General features: G+C 41.9%; 2 protein-coding genes across 2 annotated transcripts; one reads left to right on the forward strand and one right to left on the reverse strand.

Annotated features, from left to right (window-relative positions):
• Positions 1 to 996: 996 nt before the first annotated feature.
• Positions 997 to 8,761, forward strand: LOC134331634 (kelch-like protein 23). The gene is made up of 4 exons (XM_063013125.1): positions 997 to 1,975; positions 3,693 to 4,101; positions 4,186 to 4,481; positions 8,660 to 8,761. The coding sequence occupies exons 1-4, from the start codon at positions 997 to 999 to the stop codon at positions 8,701 to 8,703; spliced, it is 1,728 nt and encodes a 575-aa protein (XP_062869195.1). The 3' UTR covers positions 8,704 to 8,761.
• On the reverse strand, positions 6,111 to 16,540 carry cers4a (ceramide synthase 4a). The gene is given in 11 exon segments (XM_063013126.1): positions 6,111 to 6,368; positions 6,458 to 6,614; positions 8,688 to 8,794; positions 10,064 to 10,192; positions 10,463 to 10,555; positions 12,263 to 12,320; positions 12,408 to 12,526; positions 13,075 to 13,107; positions 13,109 to 13,173; positions 13,784 to 13,971; positions 16,223 to 16,540. Coding segments are annotated over 11 exon segments (1,152 nt in total). The 5' UTR covers positions 16,231 to 16,540; the 3' UTR covers positions 6,111 to 6,173.
• Between the last annotated feature and the right edge of the window lie 4,952 nt (positions 16,541 to 21,492).

The raw sequence follows: 21,492 nt of genomic DNA on the forward strand, positions 1-21,492 counted from the left end.
CTAACGGCGACCAGTCATGTAGTGTGAACAAGGCAGTAGTAACTTCCAGTAATTTCCTCCATTTTATTTAATTGTTATGTTTGACTATTTCTTTATCCTGGTCAGGGTTGCGGTGGGTCTGGCTTCTTCTGAATCACTGGCTGCATTGCAGTAACACACCTCAGACAGGACGCCAGTCCAATGTGGGGGCATCAGCCATCCCCTTGCAATTATCAATACCTGCTGGGGATTCTAACCCTGGATCCCGGTAGTATTTGAGCGCCCATTTACACATTTATCTGTACTTACCACTTTCCTGCTTTTCTGGTCAAGGTAGAGGGCATCCATTGCAGAGTCTCTCTCTCTCTCTCTCTCTCTCTCTCTCACACACACACACACACACACACACACACACCATTAAGCAAGAAGCAAACAAGTTCAGCCAATTCACCTTCGGCATGTTTTGGAAGATTGGAGAAACCCAGCATGCAAAACTACACAGCATGCAAAACTCTGTGCAGACTGTGTCTGGAGGTAAGGAACAAACCCAGGATCTCTGGAACTGTTACTGTGCAGCATCCACTTTACCAACGACACCCCTTTGTGGCCTGTACTGCAACTAAGTAATGAAAAATAGGTAAGCCAAAATTTCTAACTCTTATTTATCTGAAACATGATTAATAAACAGTCACCTTAAATATTCTACAGGAACACTATGCCACCAGTTACATTTTGAGGCACCAGGGTATTAATGGGAAGCACATGTACACACACGTACTGCTCAGCAGGTCTAAATGTTTAAACTTTCATGATCATTTTTGTTACTAAGACTGATTTATGCTTTGGACACGAGGCTTTTTCTCACTACACTGTTTGTAGCTATATTTAGTGCTTGTTTTCCCCCTGCGTGCTTACCCAATTCCTATGTGGTGTCAGTGCGGCTCGGGAAGGTTATAATTATTACACATAGCTGTGCTAGTCCAAACGGTGAGGTCAGAATAGGGTTGGTGTAGAGACATGGCTTGCGGAAAGCGACGGGTACAGACCGAGTGTCCAGATCCAGGGTCTGATCCAGCGATATTCACCAAAGCTCACTCGCCTGAGGAAGAAATTCAGTATGAAGACGGACGTGATGTGGTGCCAGATACTGTACTCCAGGTGGAGACCGAGTCCTTCTTCGTAAACAGAGACAGACTGGCTCAGCTGAGTCCGTATTTCCGAGCGCTGTTCTTCGGCGGAGGTCGAGAGAGCAGCAGGAGGCACATCGAGATCAAAGGTGTTGGTCTGGACCACTTTCGCACCCTTATGGAGTACGCCAAGAGCTTGAAATTACATCTCGACAGGAATAACGTCTTGGGAATCCTGGAAACGGCTAACTTCCTTCAGCTGGAGAAGGCCAGGATGCTGTGCTGCAAGTTCCTGGAGCGAGAGCTTCATCTGAGTAACTGTTTAGGGATGATGTCCTACGCGTGGCAGCTGGGCTGTCTGGAGCTTTACACAGCCGCACGGGGGGTTGTTCTGACCCACTTTCCGGCTTTAGCCTCCGAGGAAGACTTTCTGTCTCTGTCCAAGCAGACCGTAGCTGACCTCCTGGCCAGCGACGACCTTTTCGTTCCACGGGAAGACCTGGCCTTCGAGGTTACGTTACGGTGGGCAACCTTTGACCCTAGTCGTGAGGACGACTTCGTAGAATTGGCAGGTCTGGTTAGACCCGAGGGTTTGAGTCTGCCGTACATCACAGATCTCCTGACCAGGATGACCAGTTCTGACCCGCGTGCCAAGCTTATCTGCAGACTGAACAATCATCTCCCGGTCAGCTGGACTATGGGCAGGTCTGTCCCCAGAATCTGCTCGAGAGAGATGCTGTTTATGATCGGCGGGTCACACGAGACGGACCAGCAGGCGCTTTATCAGTTCAACCCACGCAGTGGAAGGTGGCAGGCTTTACCGCCTTTGCAGAGGAAGTGTCTAACACAGTACTCAGTTGCAGCAGTAGGTAACAGACATCTACTGTATAGATTATGGCATTTTGCACTATTTATTTTATGTCTGGCATGAATCAGTTACTGCATTCAATGGGATTCATATTAATATATAAGATTTATATTATGTCAGCTGGACCCAAACCTGCTTTAAACCAAAATCAAATATAAAATATCTGCCTCTAATGTCTAGGAACTGAAAATATTTCTCTTGCTGGACCAGGTAAATTAGATTGGGTTTGGACAGTTCCAAAACTGTTGGCATTACCATGGAGGTGCCACACCTTGTGACAGAATCAAATTTTCAGGAAAGGCTTTCCACAACATTTTGGAGTGTGTTTTTGGGTTTTTTCAATTAAATCAAAAGAGCATTTGTGAAGACAGGTACTGATTTGAGGCGAGAACTTCTGCCTTATATGATAAATGTTCCAATTCCCCAAAGTGTTAAACAGGGTTTTGGTAAATAGACCAGGTCTCTGAAGCTTGCAGGCCTCTGGAGTTTCTCAACTACATACAGTAGACCCTTGAGTTACGAACGGTTTACCATACGAACATTTTGGGTTACGAGCGATTTTTTTCAACTTAACGTACGGGCAAATTTCGGATTACGAACCGAAATTTGCACGCGAACGAAACATGTGACGTCACGAACAAGCTGACTCTGACAGTGTCTCTCTCTCTCTCTCTCTCTCTATATATATATATATATATATATAAAAGTATATACTGTACATTTTCCAGTGTTTTATTAAAATTGACCCAAAGAAAGTGCAGAGAAAGCGTAGTGGTGAGAAAATGAACAAATCTATTACTATTGGAAAAAAAAGAAGGAAATGTATTATGGTGTATGGTACAGCACACATACTGTACTGAAATGTGGGTTTTTTTATGTACTGTACTACTGTGTATTGTTGTTTATTATTGTTTATTACAGTATTATCTATTCTATAATTTAAGATTTAAGGGGAAATATACTTGTATTTATAACAAAAAAGAGCATTTAAGACATTAGAGAGGTTAGGTTAGGGGTAAGGGGGGGTTTGGGAGGTCTGGCACGGATTAATTCTGTTTACATTATTTCTTATGGAAAAAATAGGTTTAACTAACGAACATTTTGACTTAAGAACAGCCCTTCAGTCAAGGGTCTACTGTACTCATCAAATCATGTTTTAACTGACCTCGCTTTGTGGCATTTTGGCTTATAGTGTAGCAGCAATGTCAAACTTAGCTTTCGGTATGATTGTTAAACCTGTACCATAATTCTGACATTAAAGTTGTTTCATTATATATCTTAATATGGGGCACTGGAGTGGCCAAGTTTGAATCTCAGCTGTGCTATCAACTGGTCAGGTGCCTGCACACAGGCATGACTGGCTATACCTTTATGAAAAGGACAAAAAGTCTAATATTCATAGCCCAAGAACAAGTGTGGCCTTTGCACCAGCAGTGGATCATCTGAGGAGCTTAGGGTGTCTCTCAGAACATGATGCAGCTTTTTCTGAGACTTTTTTGCAGGCAGGTGAAAAGATGAGGCTAGTGACTATGTGCATGTTGGACGGCGTCCGTGATAGTCTCAGCCCTCCTCGGTCAGCGCAGGGACTGTGTTAGCGGCAAGATTCCAACAGGAGGAAATTGGAGATGACTAGAACTTACTTGACTACACATCACAGCTCTCAACTACTCTTAAGAATTATTGACCAGAGATTGACCATCCCTATTATTTTCTCCAAGGGGACAACGTAGTGGTCACTGGTGGCTACTTCCGGGACATCTTGTGGTACAGTGTGGACTGGGTTCGGATTTACCAGTGTGGAAACGAACGGTGGGTGGACGGTCCGGCGATGCTGAAATCCAGACACAGCCACTGCTCGGTCGGACTGGACTCGCAGCTTTTCGTGCTGGGAGGCAGCATGGACGAGGGGCTCGTGGCTGACGCGGAGAGGCTGGTGATGGGAGCGGACTGCTGGGAGAGTGTTAGTCTGATGGTACGGGCAGTGGAGAGGGCGGCCGTGGTCACTATGGGCTCATGTATCTACGTGGCTTGTGGTCTGGATGAAAACGGTGAAGTGTACAGCGGAATTCAGAGGTACAAGGCTGAGGTCGATCAGTGGGATGTTGTTTCCTACTCTCCATTTCCACGGTAAGGAAACACACATACTGGTGGTGTTTCTCCACTGGAATAATAAGCATTTGACTCATTTTCCCTCTTTTTGCCCGTCCATAGTTATGACCTTCTGGCCACTGAGTTGAATGGCGCCCTCTACGTGCTTGGAGGAAAAGCTTTACGACTAGACGTCGATACTGATGAGTGGACTCTGCTGGATGAGGACTTTCTGGATGGGAAGTTCTTCACTGGTTGTGCTACTGTGAATGGACAAATCTACCTGATTAGCGAGAGGAAGATTAACAAGGTTACCAGGAACATGGTTCTCTTCGACCCCTACACTGACACATGTGTAGAAATGGATAATGAAATACCATGTCCCGTCCCCGTACGAGGTTGTGTCACTGTTCGAAAAAGTGAGTGAATAAATGGGTGAGTGAATAAGTGAATAAAATTAAATTGTCTCATTTAAGTAATTAAAAAAAATATTGGGATATGTCCTAAAATGTCTAATTTGCTTAATATTAAATATATATATATATATATATATATATATATATATATATATACGATATATACTGTATATATATATATATATATATTTGGACATGTCCTAAAATGTCTAATTTGCTTAATATAAAAAAAAAATATTGGGACGTCCTGAAATATGTCATTCGTTTGATGTTAAAAATATTGGGACATGTCCTAAAATGTATCATTTGTTTAATATTAAAAATATTGGGACATGTCCTAAAATGTATCATATGTTTATTATTAGAAATATTAGGACGTCCTAAAATGTCTCATTTTAGTAATATAAAAAATATTGGGACGTGTCCTGAAATGTCTCATTTGAGTAATATTACAAAATATTGGGACGTGTCCTAAGATGTATCATTTGTTTAATGTTAAAAAAATTTGGGACATGTCCTAAAATGTCTAATTTGCTTAATATTAAAACATACTTGGACATGTCCTAAAATGTTTTATTTATGTATTTATGAAATATTAAACCTTCAAATATAAATAAATATATAATATAATAAATATTTTATGATATTAAAATCAGGTTTAAATCGACCAGATAAAAGTTGAAGTCACTAATTCCACTGTGAAAGTAAATGAGGTACAATGAGGGGCGGCTAAAAAAATCCATCTGGTTCTTCCTTCTAAATAAAAGCAGTTTTTTTTGCACAGTCGTTTTAGCATTTTTATACCAATAACAATCTGGTACTGATGTGCCAGGAGATTTCATTTATTTGTGAAAATGATACGAAAATATAACTTTTTTTACCCAAACCTCCTTTTGCACACCCTTTGACCATAAGATTGCGACTCTTCCTGGCAATAGATCATTCGAAGGTAAATCCTAAAAAAATCCCATTCTCATTCCTATTCTCAGGTAAATCCAGTTAAATTAGTCAGTAGGTGGCGCTACGAGTCTTCTTAAATAGTCCACAGAGGCATGAAACCAGAATGACAGCATGAACATGGATGTGTGGGTGTAAACCAGTCCCATGCAACAGATTCCGGGTGCATTCATGTATAACAATAACCATAAACACAGACTAGAGCTGGATTAGCACAGACTAAACACAGATTAACTTGCATAATAAGATTTTCTTAGTAACATTAGATGTTTGGTGCATTTATCCTAGTGCACCAGGTTCAAGAAACACTGCTGAGTTACAGCACCTTAATTTTTGACCACAAGAAAGTGCACACAACTCGATTACACAAAAACACCAAACTACACTAAACTATTTACCAATTACACACAGACACCCACTATAAATTCATTTGTCTCCAAAAACAAGTGTAACTTCATGTGCTACTGTTAAAACAGCACAGGGACAAACACTGGCTGGCTGGGGAGATGCTGGGAGCTTTTATTATTTTTATATTTATTTTATTTTTATTAGAGTGAAAATGTCGGACATAATTCGATTTTTCCTGCCCCGTCCCTTTACGACCTGAAGTGACTTTATGTGACGTAATACAGCAAATCTGAACCTGGTTAAAACTGATGTACAAGCAGAGTAAAATCTTCTAATGTGCATTTTTATGTGAGGACTCGTGGAAGATATCTGACTTCATCTAAAGGAATACTATCTGGCTTTGGGGTATCTGCTCCTCAGGCTTCTTCTCTGGTGGGTCAGGTTGTTGATGACGCAGTTCTCGGCCAGCGAGACAAGCTTGGAGTTATGAGTTTTCTTCTTCTGCTCCCAGCGGCACTCGTTCTTCACACCGTCTCCGTCCTCCTCTGCCTCGCTTTCTTCGTCGCTCCGCTCGTCCCGCTCCACCTGAACAAAGTACCAGATCTCATCAGCACCGGTGATGCTGAGTGCTACAGTGAGGACAATGATTCCTTCATGTTACTAAACCTCCATACTTTGCCCAGGAAGATGTATTTGTAGAGCATCCGCAGGATGAGACAAGCCCAGTAGATGTGCAGCACCTGGAGCACCAGCAGCAGGATGTTGAAGAAGTAATAAGCAGGAAATGGCTTGAAGAAACTCAGTGACTCCACAAGCGTTGAGTAGAGAACCCTGGAGGCGAAGCACGCAGGATTGACAAAAATGTAAACAAAGGTCAATCAAAATTAGAGTCGCATTTTTTGGGGGGTTTCGATCTGTCATCAGCTCTGAAAATGAAAATCACAAAGCTGAGTTACAAAACAGATTTATTTTTAGAGCATTAAAAGCCACAATCAGCACATAAACTCTGCACTGGAGAGATGGAGCACTATTATTTTAAAAGATCCTATATCATTTTTAATAAAGAAATGATTTATTATTAATTTGTGGACAAGGCTGCATAACTGTGAATGCTGCAGCATATAACTGGCATTATGTTATACTAGGGATGTAACGATGCACCACAAGACAGATAAAAATCGGTGCACATGTGCCACAATTTGAATCGGTTATTCATTTAAGATGAATCGATATTCACTTTAAACAGCAGAGGGCGCTGGCGCTATTCACCTCACCTGGTTGACGGAACTTCACAAAGTTGCCAGGTAGGGGATTTTCCAGCCAAATTTATTTATGTGAGGATACTTTCTTTATTTGTATTATTCATTTATTATTCATTTATTTATATAATGTTGGATTTGTTTTAAAATTTCATTTCATTTCATTTTATTTTTTCAAAGAGAAATAATAAAAGGAAACTTTGTCATAATTTGTCTTCAATTTCATTTTGTTTACAAAAAATCAGGAAAAAATCGTATCGTGAACCCAGTATCGTGAATCGTATCGCATCATGGGTAGAGTGTATCGTTACATCCCTATGTTATACTCATCATACCTCTGAAATATTTCATCATATCTCTGATAATGGGACTACTGTCATCCTAAAACAGACCAGTCCAAAAAAGAATGGAATCGATCATTATAATCATTTTTATGTTATACCACTACTTCATCCTAGTCAGGGTTGTGGTGGGTACAGTTTCCCGTAATCACCGGGTGCAAGTCAGAAACATAACCTCAAGAAGACGTCAATCCATCATCAGGGTTCAGCCATTCCCTCTTCCTCAGACATAGCCAATAATGTCGACGCCTGCCTGGCCGATAGCACAGCTGAGGATTCAAACCCTGGTTCCTAGCAGTAGTATGTTAGCATCATTTACTGCTGTGCCACCCAAATGCCTTATTTTATTGTATTATTTTTTGAGCTTCCTGAAACTTCTACTCAAATCACGAACACAAGACAGTACACAGGTCCCAAACGTCACCTTAAAACTGACTGTAGTTTAAAACCAGACTGTGATTTTATTTTTAATGCTTTTACAATACAAACTGGTCTGTGTATCGCTCCTATTTTTCAAATATTTTGTCGTTCTGTTTTACTGTATGAATGTTTGTTTGTTTATTATGATTTTAACGTCATGTTTTACACTTTGGTTACATTCATGACAGGAACGGTAGTTACTCATTACACAAGATTGACAAGTTTTAATATCAAACACAGTTGTGGACAATTTTGTATCTCCGGTTCATCTCACTTGCAAACTCCACACAGAAAGGACCCGGACCGCCCCACCTGGGAATCGAACCCAGGACCTTCTTGCTGTGAGGTGACAGTGATACCCATTTAACAGCATTTTAGGTTCCTGAAAACTGAGGTTTTTAAAATACAGTCTGGGGAGGAGATTTCTGAAAAGTCAAATTCCCTTATTTACATGTGAGTCTGTTGCTGTTTTGGACGTACTGACAAAGGTCTGGACAGAGCCGCAGACCTGGCTGGGTGTCCACACAAACACAAATAGCTGTGTTTGAGGGTGGGGTGGTCGGACGGGGGTCTCTTTCCGCTGCCACTGTGATCTCCGGGACTGGTCCAGTAGCCTGTGTGTGTGTGTGTGTGTGTGTGTGTGTGTGTGTGTGTGTTGTGCGTGATAGGGGAATAGAAGAGGCCCTTTTGAGGCCAAAATGTTGCCAAAGTGAAGTTCCTATAATTAATTTTACACACAGGAAGAGGTGTCCACATCCTTTTGTCTATTTAATTTAAAATTTTTTGGCCTCAAGTACGTTCTAACAGAGGCAGAATTCTTTGTCTGGATTTGTTTTTACTCAAATTTCACTTTCAGATGGTTTCCGTGATAAAAATGTGCTTACCTGCATGGAAAGATGATGAGGCGAGTTCCCAGGAAAACCCCGGAGAAGACCACAAACAGGCTCTCGCAGGTCTTCTTCCAACCAGCGTAATGAAACATCTTGGCCGACTGTGGATGTGACAAAAAAATAAGAAATAAAACAACAACACCTGCAGGTTAAAGTATTAAAACTACTACTAGACACCTGACCGTGAGCTTGCTGAACGTTCCGTTTTAAAAACGTTGGTATTAAAACAGAGTGACCTCTGTGTGATCTTATCAGCTAGAACAAGAGTCAATCTTCTGAGAATATGTCTGTGAGAATTTGTGCCCCGTTTATTTAAAAGATGACAGCATTTCTATGGCTGGGCGCTGATGTTGAAGACATCAGTTTAAGTAGGACTGAGGTTAGGGCTCTGTGCAGGCCACTTGAGCTTTTCCTCATGTCTTTATAGAGCTTGTTTTGTGCACAGGGACTCATGGAGTCATGCTGGAACAGGAAAGAACCTTCCCTAAACTGTTGATGCAAAGTTGGAAGCATTTCCTTTCCTTTATATAATTCATTTATTACACCTGTTAGAGATTGCTGTGGCTGAAACACATAAATTCAGTTATTAGAAGGGGCGTCCCAGTATTGAACACTGTATTTGAGGGGTTAATTCAATGTAAGTCGAGATTGTTGTGCCAACAATGCTGCTCCTGCTAGATGTGACAGACCTGGTGTGTTTACACCAAAAATGTCAAGAACTTACAACAGACTTTATCACAGACTGGACTGAACACTTAACTCAAATCAAATTGTTTACATTATTATTTTTGCTAGTTAGATTTTTAGTTTAATTTTATTTTATTTATGTACGATTTGTGTAACTCATATTTATTCAAATTATTCTCCAGGCCACCCGAGGAGAATGGGGGTCCCTGCTGAGTCTGGTTCCTCTTGAGGGTTCTTCCTGTATTTTTAAGGGAGTTTTTCCTGCCACTGTCGCCCTCAACTTGCTCAACAGGGACGATGTAAAAAGCGCTATACAAATAACATTGACTTGACTTAATTGAGATGATTAAGGGGTGCCAATAATGATGACCACAACTGTTTGCTTTGAGACAAGGTTGTACGTTTCCATACAGGATCGCTGCTTAATTGGAGTAGCAGGCTGATAATCGATGCTGTTTTCTTGAGAAGACGACCATAACCACCCTGAAGCGATCGCTGCTTCAGCTTCCCTGTGGCTTGTTTCGCTCTCAGTGTGACGAGCACCGAAAGCAAGCCAGTGCCTGCACCCTGAATTATGGGATGCTCTTCTTGATGCTGACAGACGGAGTGGTTGAGCAGGTTCTGGAAGGAAATGTTAAGAAGAACTGAAGCAGTGTTTACGTAGGTGAGGAATGTTGGCTCACCTCCAACAGAAAGTCGGACGAGTCGTGCAGCAGCATCACCAGAGTTCCGACTCGCACGTAGTTGGCGCAGTAGGAGAAACTGATCAAAATGATGGTGGCGATGTGGTGTATGATCTGCTCCTTAAAATCCTACAGACCACACACACACACACACACACACACACATATCAGGTCAGCAAAACAGCAGTGGTAAGATCGTTTTTTACACTTCCAATGAAGTCGTTTCTGATTCCAGATTGTGAACCCGCTGCAGCTTGCACAACCCATGATCTGATCAAAGAGAGCTGGAACACCACGCGTCCATCAGTCCCTTCAACACAATCCTATTTACACTCGAAAATGTATTTTGCACCTTCATTAATTCAATGCTTGATGATTGACAGATGCAAAGATGCTCACTTTGCGCTTGATGTCCACTGAGACGCACAGCAGAAGTGACCAGTAGAAGCTGAGCTCCAGAACGTAGTACCAGTAATGTGACTCGGCCACAGGCTACAGAGAGACACAAAGTGAAAAGAGGTAAACACATATTGAATTCTACCACAGTGTAATCCAACATGGTACACAAGATTCAATTACAGTGAGAAGTGAAGGTCTGTGTTTCAGGTCTGTGTTACAGGCAGTGTGAGGTAATGAAGGACAGTATTGCATTAACTCAGTGTTCCCTCGTTTATCTCCACCAGTATAGGGAGAGCTCCAGTTCTGCATTACAAGCATAACAGTTTTACAGCATAAGACTGGAAATACCAAATGGGAATAAGTAGTCAGAAAGCCAAAAGTGTTGTAGACCAGGGGTTTTCAACCTTTTTGGAAATGCGCCACCCTCCGTGTGCTGACCGCGAACTTGCGCCCCAGTTGTTCCAGTAGCTGGTGTTCTAAGTAAAAACTTAGAGCTGTCTGAGAAAAGAAACTTATGCTTTGCTTCATATGAATTGACTCCTGACTCACTTATATCAATACTGTGAACAGAGCATCTCCCACTATACACCTCTCTTAAAGACACACACGTCCTATAACACCAGTCACTGATTTATCTTCACTGTTAGCCTTGTTTTTAAGGTTTTTTTTCCAGACTGAACTGGATATCATTAAACATGCGTGTGTGTGGCCAGCAAGAGTAATCAAATATGTCTCCTGTGGGTGAAAAATGAATTGCTTTAGCTTTAGATGTAAAAACAATCTCGTAATGGCATGCCCCCTGGACAGGCAGTCACGCCCCCCGGAGAGGTACTCAAGGTTGAAAACCCCTGTTCTAGACTACTGTTGAAATCCTACAAAAAAGTAATCACTGGTCATTCACTATAGTTAAAGGTGTGGCATGCACACTTCTAAATGTATGGAATAAATAAATGCTTATGGAGAACTCACACAAATCAAGTTTAATGTATGTAAACCTGGCGTTCAGTCAGTGAAAGTATAAAAGGTCAGTGGAGAGTGTCTGTGGATGCAGTCACTGCAAATGTGCATGATATTTAGTGAGCTGACTGAGCTGCTGTGAATGCCACGTTTAAGGATTCACCATCTACAGTCCATATCATTATTAAAAGACTGGCCTTAAAAACCATGCCAGAACTCTCTGTGATTCCAGAACCAGGGTGTCTGTGGGAGAGAGGGACGAGTAACACAACATACTTAAAAAAGCACCAATGAAACTGTTAGACATTTGAACATCATTTATCCAATCATCATTATGGTCTTGTTTTTAATCACTCTGTATTAATGTCACTGTTTGGAAGTGATGCATGGATGGGACCGGCGTGCCTTGAGGCGACGTGGACATGATGCTTACATGACGCATCAATGTAAACGAGGGGTAAATTAAGCACCTTCCCCCACAAAAAAGCTGATTACCAGGAGCTGAGTCACTCCAAGCAGCATTTGGTTAATGTTACATTTATAAATGTATATTTTACATTAATGATGGTGCTAAAATGATGGAAATAAAACCCCCTTATTCATTTTATGTTTTACATTAAAATTAGCTTAGAAGTAAACAACTGATTCCAAACATGCTAGAAAACCTTCTGACTAACAGATTTGAACTACATATAAGCAATGGAACTTTAGATTGGAGTCTGGCGTTTGTGTTCATCTGCATTAAATCTTTATAGTGGGGAATTGGAAATGACTAATAAATAAAGAGAGAAAATTCAGAAAATAAAGGATGTTGATGCAATATTTGATGTCTTTTACACTCACATTAAACAAGGTAGCCAGTCCTGCTGTGAATGCAATAAGGTAGAAAACAAACCTCCACCTGCAGGAAAAGAGACTTTATGTTTAAAATCTGTCAGCACTTTGTTCTACTACGAGACTACAGGGTTGAATGTGAGGAAACACTCACGAAGCTTCGCAGAACTTCATAGTGTTGCTTGGTTTGTCCTGGTTACGGCGAATCCTTAACTATTTCTGGATCTGATGCTGCGTAAGGTTGCTCTGCTTCTCCAAAATCTTGAGTTCACTCTGGAGGGATAATAACAAAACTGATTAATAACATTAAATGACTAAAGAGACGCCAGGATTCATTAAATACATTAAAATGAACTGTTAGTTGATCAGGGTTTCCTCTGGGAGCTCTGGTTTCCTCCCACAGTCCAAAAACATGCAGTCAGGTTCAGTGGACACACAATTGAATAGGTGAATGGATGTGTGTATGTGTGTGTCTGCCCTGTGATGGACTGGCGCCCCATCTAGGGTGTTACTGTGTGCCTTGCGCCCATTGAAAAGCTGGGATAGGCTCCAGCACCCCCTTCCCCCAGCGACCCTAATTGGATAAGCGCTTGAAAAGTGAAGGAGTGAGTGTTAGTTAATCAACTGTTTAGTCTTTGAAACTTAGGGTCCAGGGTTTGAATTCCCAGCAGGGCTATTGGACAGTTAGGCATTTACATAGAGACATGATTGGCTATGTCTGAGAAAGGGGGATGGCCGACGCCCAGCGATGGACTAGATAGACTGATAACCCTGACCAGCAACTGCCTCCCATAGCTTAATAAATAAACAAGTAGACTAACCTGTGTGAAGTGATTCCTCCTCTGCAAGTAAAAAAACCTCAAGTTTGGGGATGGACGGCACTTGGACTCGCTTTTTGTCGCACACTCCCAACTTCCTACCTGAAAAAATGTTTTATTTACAGGCGTCACTGCAGACTGTCACTAAGACCTGACACTTTCTCCTCTACAGCAGTGCACAGCGTGTCGATTGGGACTGAGACGAGCACAGAGTTCAACTGAGACGCAAAAAGTGTATGTGAGACGTATGTGAAAGTGTAATTTGAGGATTAATTAGGTGTGAGTGGGTAATGAAAAGCACCCAACGGCTGTTTAAAATGAGAGCTCCAGTTTCAGGGGACAGGTAGAACCTAATGTCAGCAGATCTCCATCCATACCTTCAAAACGTGATCCATTGAAATAAAAGCTTTAGTATGATCAGAAGGCTGAGGAATGTTTTTGATAGTGCTGCAATCCATCTAAGAGCATCACGCACCCGGACCGGAGCTGTTAAGCAACCTACTGGCATGTTTTTGTGAGATGCTGCACCACCTCAGCTCCAGCAACAATCAACACGTACATCCAACATGCCTCACAGGCTAGGAGACGAGGATAACACCCAGGTCCCCAGGTCCCATGGTAAAAATGGTAGTTATAACCATTCAAAATCGAATCCATAACACACTAAAGTGCATAGAAAGTCAGAGAGTGTGAATACTTTCTGTGTAGTGACTGATTAAAATGAATAAGACTGACCTTTCAAAAGCAAAGCGAGCAGCGATAAAACCTAGTGCGAGAGGAAGAGCAATAAGAAGATCCCGAGGAAGAGGTTGGCGACCTTCAGTGATGTCCCACCATGTGATGTTGGGAGGAAGCCAGAAGTCCTGCTGCCACAACCTCTGGTTCAACCAGAACTCCATCCTACACACAGCAATCAGTCCAAAATATAGAAAGAAATAGACCAGAAAAATGAATAACAGTAAGTAATTGTTTGTTTATTAGGATTTTAACATCATGTTTTACACTTTTGGTTACGTTCATGACAGTATCTCCAATTCACCTCACTTGCACATCTTTGTACTGTGGGAGGAAACCCATGAGGACACGGGGAGAACATGCAAACTCCACACAGAAAGGACCCGGACAGCCCCACCTGGGGATGGAACCCAGGACCTTCTTGCTGTGAGGCGACAGTGCTACCCACTTAGCCATGGTGCCCAAAACAGTAAGTATAAATAAATAAATAAATTATTAGGGCAGTTGTAGCTCAGTGGTTAAGGTATTGAATTGTTGATCAGAACGTTGTTGGTTCAAGCCCCAAACATTCATTTGCATATTTGATCCATAATCACCATCTGTAGAGGGTTTGCAACATTTAATCATATTAGGCCAATATTTTCTAATCAAACCTATAAGTCAGCTGGAAAAGGTTTGTAAGCAAGATGCTAAACTATCGATAAAGCAGAATAGATGATGCTCGTAACAAATATTTCCAATATAAGTGGTTTTGCATCCCATGCATCACTAATGTGACACAAATAAAGGAAGGTCTGATGCACCTTACATTATTTTACTTCTATATAATTAGCGTTCTTGTTCCATATCATTCTGCAGATCGTCACACTCCTGGCCACAGATGGCTCACAGCTAGAGATGGACCAGTGAGCCATTTTCAGGTCAGTAATATTTCCCTTACCCCATGAGTTTGAGAAGATGAGAACTTCGAACTGGCCAAACACCAAACCTGGCTTAAACTGGTTTATTAAAAACACACCAACTCAGTTATTTGCCATTCCATGGTTAGATGCTGCATGCTTTCTCTCTTGAACAGACATACGTAACATGATAAAATATCTATTTCAACTTTCCAGGGTTTATTCCTGTCTTGTGCCCAGTTCTCCTGCTTGTCACCGTGACCCTGACCAGGTTGAAGCAAAAATGAGTAAGTAGAATGGTTTTATTATCATATATGAAATGCATTTACTTGTGTATGGTACAATGTAATACCTTCAGTATCCAGATTGATAGCTTGGTGCTCTAACTTCTAAGCTACCAGTGTTTAGTGACAACAAATACATGTTTGATTTCAGAAATAATGAAGGATTCCATTTTATACTAAAATATATATTTTATTTGTACAAACTGTAACATCCTGGTCAGTTTGGTGGTATATCTGCTGCCACCCTGGAACATTTGGGCTGAGGTAAAATGCTATTTAAACAATTTAGAGCTGCTAATTTACCTTCTGTTCTGTATATTTTGGGAGGCTGGAGGTACCAGAGTACCTGGTGATAATCCAAGTAAACATGAGGAGAAAGTGCAAAATTCCCTACAGACAGTGACCAGAGGCGAAAGATCAGTTATGATTGATTGTTGCTGTATCAGTATAAATACATTGTGGAACATGTTGTATTCATTGTCAAGACAGCATTTAGTTGACATTTTAAACCACTATAGACAAACATTATCAAATTATTCACTCAATCATTCGAAATTGTTCTCATTCGGCTTAATTCATTTGAAGGCGGCACGGTGGCCTCACAGCAAGAAGGTCCTGGGTTCGATCCCCAGGTGAGGCGGTCCGGGTCCTTTCTGTGTGGAGTTTGCATGTTCTCCCCGGGTCTGCGTGGGTTTTCTCTGGGACCTCCGGTTTCCTCCCACAGTCCAAAGACGTGCATGTGAGGTGAATTGGAGATGCTAAATGGTTCGTGACAATAAAAAGACTTGATTGATCTTGTGTAAGCCGTAACTGTCCTGCCATGAATGTAACCAAAGTGTATAAAACATGACGTTGATTTATTAAAATCCTAATAAATAATAAATAGTTGACATTTGAAACCACTATAGACAAACTGCAAATTCAGTCAATCGTTGTTCAATCAAAAGTTGTTCTCTGTCTCATTCAGCTTAATTCATTTAAACGTGTGGAATCGACTCCGCAGCTATGGAGTCGACTCTCCACTGTCAACGCATGAAATCGAACGCAAAGAATCGAATCGTTTTGAATCAGACAGCCAGACCTGCAATACTATAAATCTGAATATAAATCACCCGTGAGCGTATAAACAAAGTAAGCAAAAGTATTCACTGCTTTACTTTAAACAGCACTCTTTTAACACATAAATATGTATTTCGCTCCATATGAAATATGTAATGGTTTTACTTCCATTACCTGTCCATGGTCCGATGATGCAGATGGAGAATCACACCGGTGTACAGATGAATCCGCCGGTATTAACGGTCTCCTCCTGATTTAAAATTCAAACTGTCCGTTTTTTCGGTTACGATTCAAATTTCTCATCATAGATTTAAAAAATAACGAGCGAAAGTGCTCAGGCGGAGAGACCGCTCGGGCTGAAGGACATATCCGACTCCCACACCGTGACCGACAGCCTGTCAGGGACTGTACGCACAGAATAAACTGTTAATGATGGAAATAAAACCGGATTAAAACTAAATGAACGGCGGAATCAGGACAGAATCAGCGTGTGAGCCGGGAGATGGAATTTCATCCCCTCAGCTCAGCGTTAAAAGGTGCGACTCTCAGTGCGGGTCATTTCTCCCTCTAGCGGCCATTAGAAGTACTGACTGAAGTTCAACGTACACATTAGTATACACAGATCAGCCATAACATTAAAACCCCCTCCTTGTTTCTACACTCACTGTCTATTTTATCAGCTCCACTTACCACATAGAAGCACTTTGTAGTTCTACAATTACTGACTGTAGTCCATCTGTTTCTCTGCATGCTTTTGTAGCCTGCTTTCACCCTGTTCTTTAATGGTCAGGACCCCCCACAGGACCACCACAGAGCAGGTATTATTTAGGTGGCGGATGATTCTCAGCACTGCAGTGACACTGACACGGTGGTGGTGTGTTAGTGTGTGTTGTGCTGGTATGAGTGGATCAGACACAGCAGCGCTGCTGGAGTTTTTAAATACCGTGTCCACCCACTGTCCACTCTGTTAGACACTCCTACCTAGTTGGTCCACCTTGTAGATGTAAAGTCAGAGACGATCGCTCATCTATTGCTGCTGTTTGAGTTCATCATTTTTTAGACACACACACACACACACACACACACACACACACACACACACACACACGCTAAAAGACAGAACATGACTGTGGTTTCTATGTAGAACACTAGATGGAGGTGTAACACTGCCCGACATACAAACAACATGCACGGTCGCCAGACAACATGTAAGATTTTGATACATCCATTGGTACAAAATAAGGACACAGAAAAATATTAAGTTCTCATGCACCACACCACTGGCATTATAGACTATGTCCAAGCATGGCAGACTCTCCTAGATAGCTGTACACATTCAGGGGATCACACTATGCCTTTTTTATTCTTCCACCACTTGTGCCAGCACCCAAGAAAGACAGACCATCCTAGGCTGACCAGACCACTGGCTTTGCTGAGAAATGAACTAGGCTCCCGGTGGTGGTGGTGGACTGTGGTATTAGACTGTTCTGCTACCCACATGCTGATTAGGTGTATTTTTTCCAACATGAAGTCAAGTAATCAGGTTTTTTCCTTCCTGGACATATTAAACATGCAGCTAGTGCTTTAAATTGTCCCTGGATCTAAGCTAATACGTATGTTGCTCTGCGATAGATCGGCACTCCGTCCACTGCATGTTCCTGCTTTGCGCCCAGTGTTTTTAAACATCATGATCACAGCAGATATAGGACGGTCTTCTTGTGCATGGCATCACTAAGCAGACTTCTTTATACACATTTAGCTTTGAATGTAGTGTGCATTTGTTGTTCTAAATAAAAATAATAGATAAAACTATTGAGAGGGGTTGTGTTTTACGTCCAGTGTGAGCGTCCAAATAGTGGCGTGTCAGCCAGATTGCACGGTGTGAGCAAACAGCTTATTCAGATGTGCAATGTGAGTTCTCAGCAACACACCAGATTTCCAAAACTGCAGCGTTCATCTGGCTTATATCCCCGTTGGGCTTAGAGGCACATGGGCAGTGACCCAAATGGCCTAGTTTATACATAGTTGTGATGTCAGTTGCTGTACTTTCCCATCAAACATCAGCTATTAGATCTCGCAATATGATTCGTTTGTGCCAGTACTTGGACTCAGATTCAGCAAACAGGATTTCAACAAGATATTTTCACACACACCAACGAGCCAAAATAAAAGACAGCTCGGACCCATTGGGACGTGGATTCCACAAGGTATCCAGTACAAAGACATTAGCAGCAGGTCCTTCAGATTCTGCATGTTGCGAGGTGGATGGTTCTACAGTGCATCCTGGTGCATCACTTTCATGGGTAAATGATGCACACGTGCCCGGCTGTTCATACGATCTTGAGGAAAACTTCTACTGTCCAAGACTGATCCTTGTGTGCCCACTGTAGGGCTTTTGATGGTAGACAGGATATAGCTTGGGCAGCTGTATGGCCTGCGACTACAATTGCTCTGGAGTAGATCTTCTGTTGGTACATACTGGACACCGTAGCCTTCATGTCTTCTGGCATCAATGAGTTTCGGCCACTCGAAAATCTGTTGGCCTTGGACCACTGTTGGTGGGTACTCACTCCGGGTGCCTGTGACCCTAACCCTAACCCTTGCTCTTTTGGAGGAACTTCACTCAGGTCTTTATGCTGATCAGATCTGATGCATGCAAAATGTGAACAAGAAAGATCTACCATTAACCCAACATGTAATAGATCTCGAACCATGACGTGCCAAATTCTTATGAAACAGGACATTTTTGGGGAATGTTTTTGGCTCATCAGAGTGTTTCCACACTACCCACACAGAGCTACATCTGGACTGCTTCAGATTATTATTATTATTTTTTAATGCAATGTTTCATGTAGGAGTTTCTGCTTCTGCTTTTCTATTCAGTTCTAATCAAGCCACATGAGGAAAGTCAGAGATACTTTCCATACGTAGGTCAGCCGAGATCATTAGATGGAGTCACTGCTTGTTAAAAAGTGTGTTGTGTAAATGTGTAAAATGCAAAGCCTGGGTAGGTGCCAGCATGTGTGGGGCAAATCTATAAAATCACAGTAGGAAGGTAGGTGGCATAGCTTGGTGCTCCACAGACACCCAACAAAAACACAGCTGGAGAGGTGAAAAGTGCCGACTGTCGAACGCATTTTGCAATTTACTCAGCTGCCGACACTCACGCCCATTACAGAGTCGTTCACAGGAGATTTATTCTACCCATGAGTTCCTCTGAGAATTTTATTCAGTCACTGTGGTGAGAACCACACGTTGTTAGTGATGCACCATTTGGCGTGAACCTGAACGCCTGAAAATCTGTTTGGATTTTTGTAAATCCGTAATAGTTTCACATCTTTGAGTAAACGGGTTCAGATATACAGTATAATACGGTATTTGTGTTTAGTAATTACATGATCACTCATATTATGATGTACACCGATCAACCATAACATTAAAACCACCTCCTTGTGTCTACACTCACTGTCCATTTTATCAGCTCCACTTACCATATAGAAGCACTTTGTAGTTCTACAATTACTGACTGTAGTCCATCTGTTTCTCTGCATGCTTTGTTACCCCCTTTCATGGATCATTCTCAGCACTGCAGTGACACTGACATGAGTGGATAAAACACAGCACCTCACTGTCACTGCTGAACTGAGAATAGTCCACCAACCAAAAATATCCAGCCAACAGCGCCCCGTGTGCAGCGTCCTGTGACCACTGATGAAGGTCTAGAAGATGACCGACTCAAACAGCAGCAATAGATGAGCGATCGTCTCTGACTTTACATCTACAAGGTGGACCGACTAGGTATCTAATAGAGTGGACACTGAGTGGACACGGTGTTTAAAAACTCCAGCAGCGCTGCTGTGTCTGATCCACTCATACCAGCACAACACACACTAACACACCAGCACCATGTCAGTGTCACTGCAGTGCTGAGAATGATCCACCACCTAAATAATACCTGCTCTGTGGTGGTCCTGTGGGAGTCCATTGAAGAACAGCATGCAGAGAAACAGATGGACTACAGTCAGTAATTGTAGAACTACAAAGTGCTTCTATATGGTAAGTGGAGCTGATAACATGGACAGTGAGTGTAGAAACAAGGAGGTGGTTTTAATGTTTAATGCTTTTCTTATTGATCTAGTGACATATACCAGGAACACACTAGTACTATGACCAGCATACATTTAAAAGGTGAACAATCAAGTTTTAACAGCAGTAATGTCTATTTATGACATCATCAGTGACATCACAATTTCTAAATCGAACATAAAACACACAACTCAATTCCCTCAGACTGCAGTTTTAATCTTAAACCATCCACCTCCTAGCTTTATGCCGCTTGTATTTTTGGTAAACCATTTTGGGAAACACCTTCCTCCCCTCATAAAATGCTAGGGTCCATATAATTCCCTGCTATTAAAATAATCATATGTGACTGACCTCTTTAAATGACCTCAAGCCAAGAACCATTAGTGGAAATACTCTGCTACAGACCAAGTGTGAAGCCGATCACTTTTACTATCAGTTATACTACAGTTACTGTCAAGAACAATGTTTTATTTATTTATTATTATTAAATAACTTGCATAAATGTAGGCCAAACCTTAAACACACCAGCCGTGACACTCACTTGGACTGCTGTACGCCTCTAAAGCAGGTAATGAGCATGCTAATGACTTTCAAATCAACCCCAGATAGGCATGCATATGTGCATCATATAAGAGCCAGTCCAGCTTTTTTGGTTTAGAAACTGGCTGCCCAGTCAGACCTGCAGCACAATGGCGCCACTATTCCAGTCTAGAAATGAGGGATTTCTTCAAGAGCCAGTGAGCTCACCGAGGGAGAGAAGTCTTGCTCATTTTACCCACTACTGTCACCTCCAAACACTCCCTCCACCCACTGTTATTTCTCTTCCTGTTGTTTTTGGCAGGGGCTGTGAACCCAGAGAGCTTACACCATCCGCCTTCCCCACATTACACACACACACACACATATGTGTATACACCGATCAGCCATAACATTAAAACCACCTCCTTGTTTCAGCTCCACTAACCATATAGAAGCACTTTGTAGTTGTACATTTACTGCCTGTAGTCCATCTGTTTCTCTACATGCTTTTTTAACCCACTTTCACTCTGTTCTTCAATGGTCAGGACCCCCACAGGACCACCACAGAGCAGGTATTATTTAGGTGGTGGATCATTCTCAGCACTGCAGTGACACTGACATGGTGGTGGTGTGTTAGTGTGTGTTGTGCTGGTATGAGTGGATCAGACACAGCAGCGCTGCTGGAGTTTTTAAACATCGTGTCCACTCAGTGTCCACTCTATTAGACACTCCTACCTAGTCGGTCCACCTTGTAGATGTAAAGTCAGAGACGATCGCTCATCTATTGCTGCTGTTTGAGTCGGTCATCTTCTAGACCTTCATCAGTGGTCACAGGACGC

The sequence above is a fragment of the Trichomycterus rosablanca genome, chromosome 17 (assembly GCF_030014385.1).
Source record: "Trichomycterus rosablanca isolate fTriRos1 chromosome 17, fTriRos1.hap1, whole genome shotgun sequence".
NCBI lineage: Eukaryota > Metazoa > Chordata > Actinopteri > Siluriformes > Trichomycteridae > Trichomycterus > Trichomycterus rosablanca.

Excerpts from the sequence above, each read along its gene's own strand:
- LOC134331634 (XM_063013125.1), top strand. The coding sequence starts at position 997 with ATGGCTTGCGGAAAGCGACGGGTACAGACCGAGTGTCCAGATCCAGGG. Across the intron at positions 4,102-4,185 it reads TCCTACTCTCCATTTCCACG|TTATGACCTTCTGGCCACTG; the intron begins GTAAGGAAACAC and ends GCCCGTCCATAG. Across the intron at positions 4,482-8,659 it reads TTGTGTCACTGTTCGAAAAA|ATGGTTTCCGTGATAAAAAT; the intron begins GTGAGTGAATAA and ends TTTCACTTTCAG.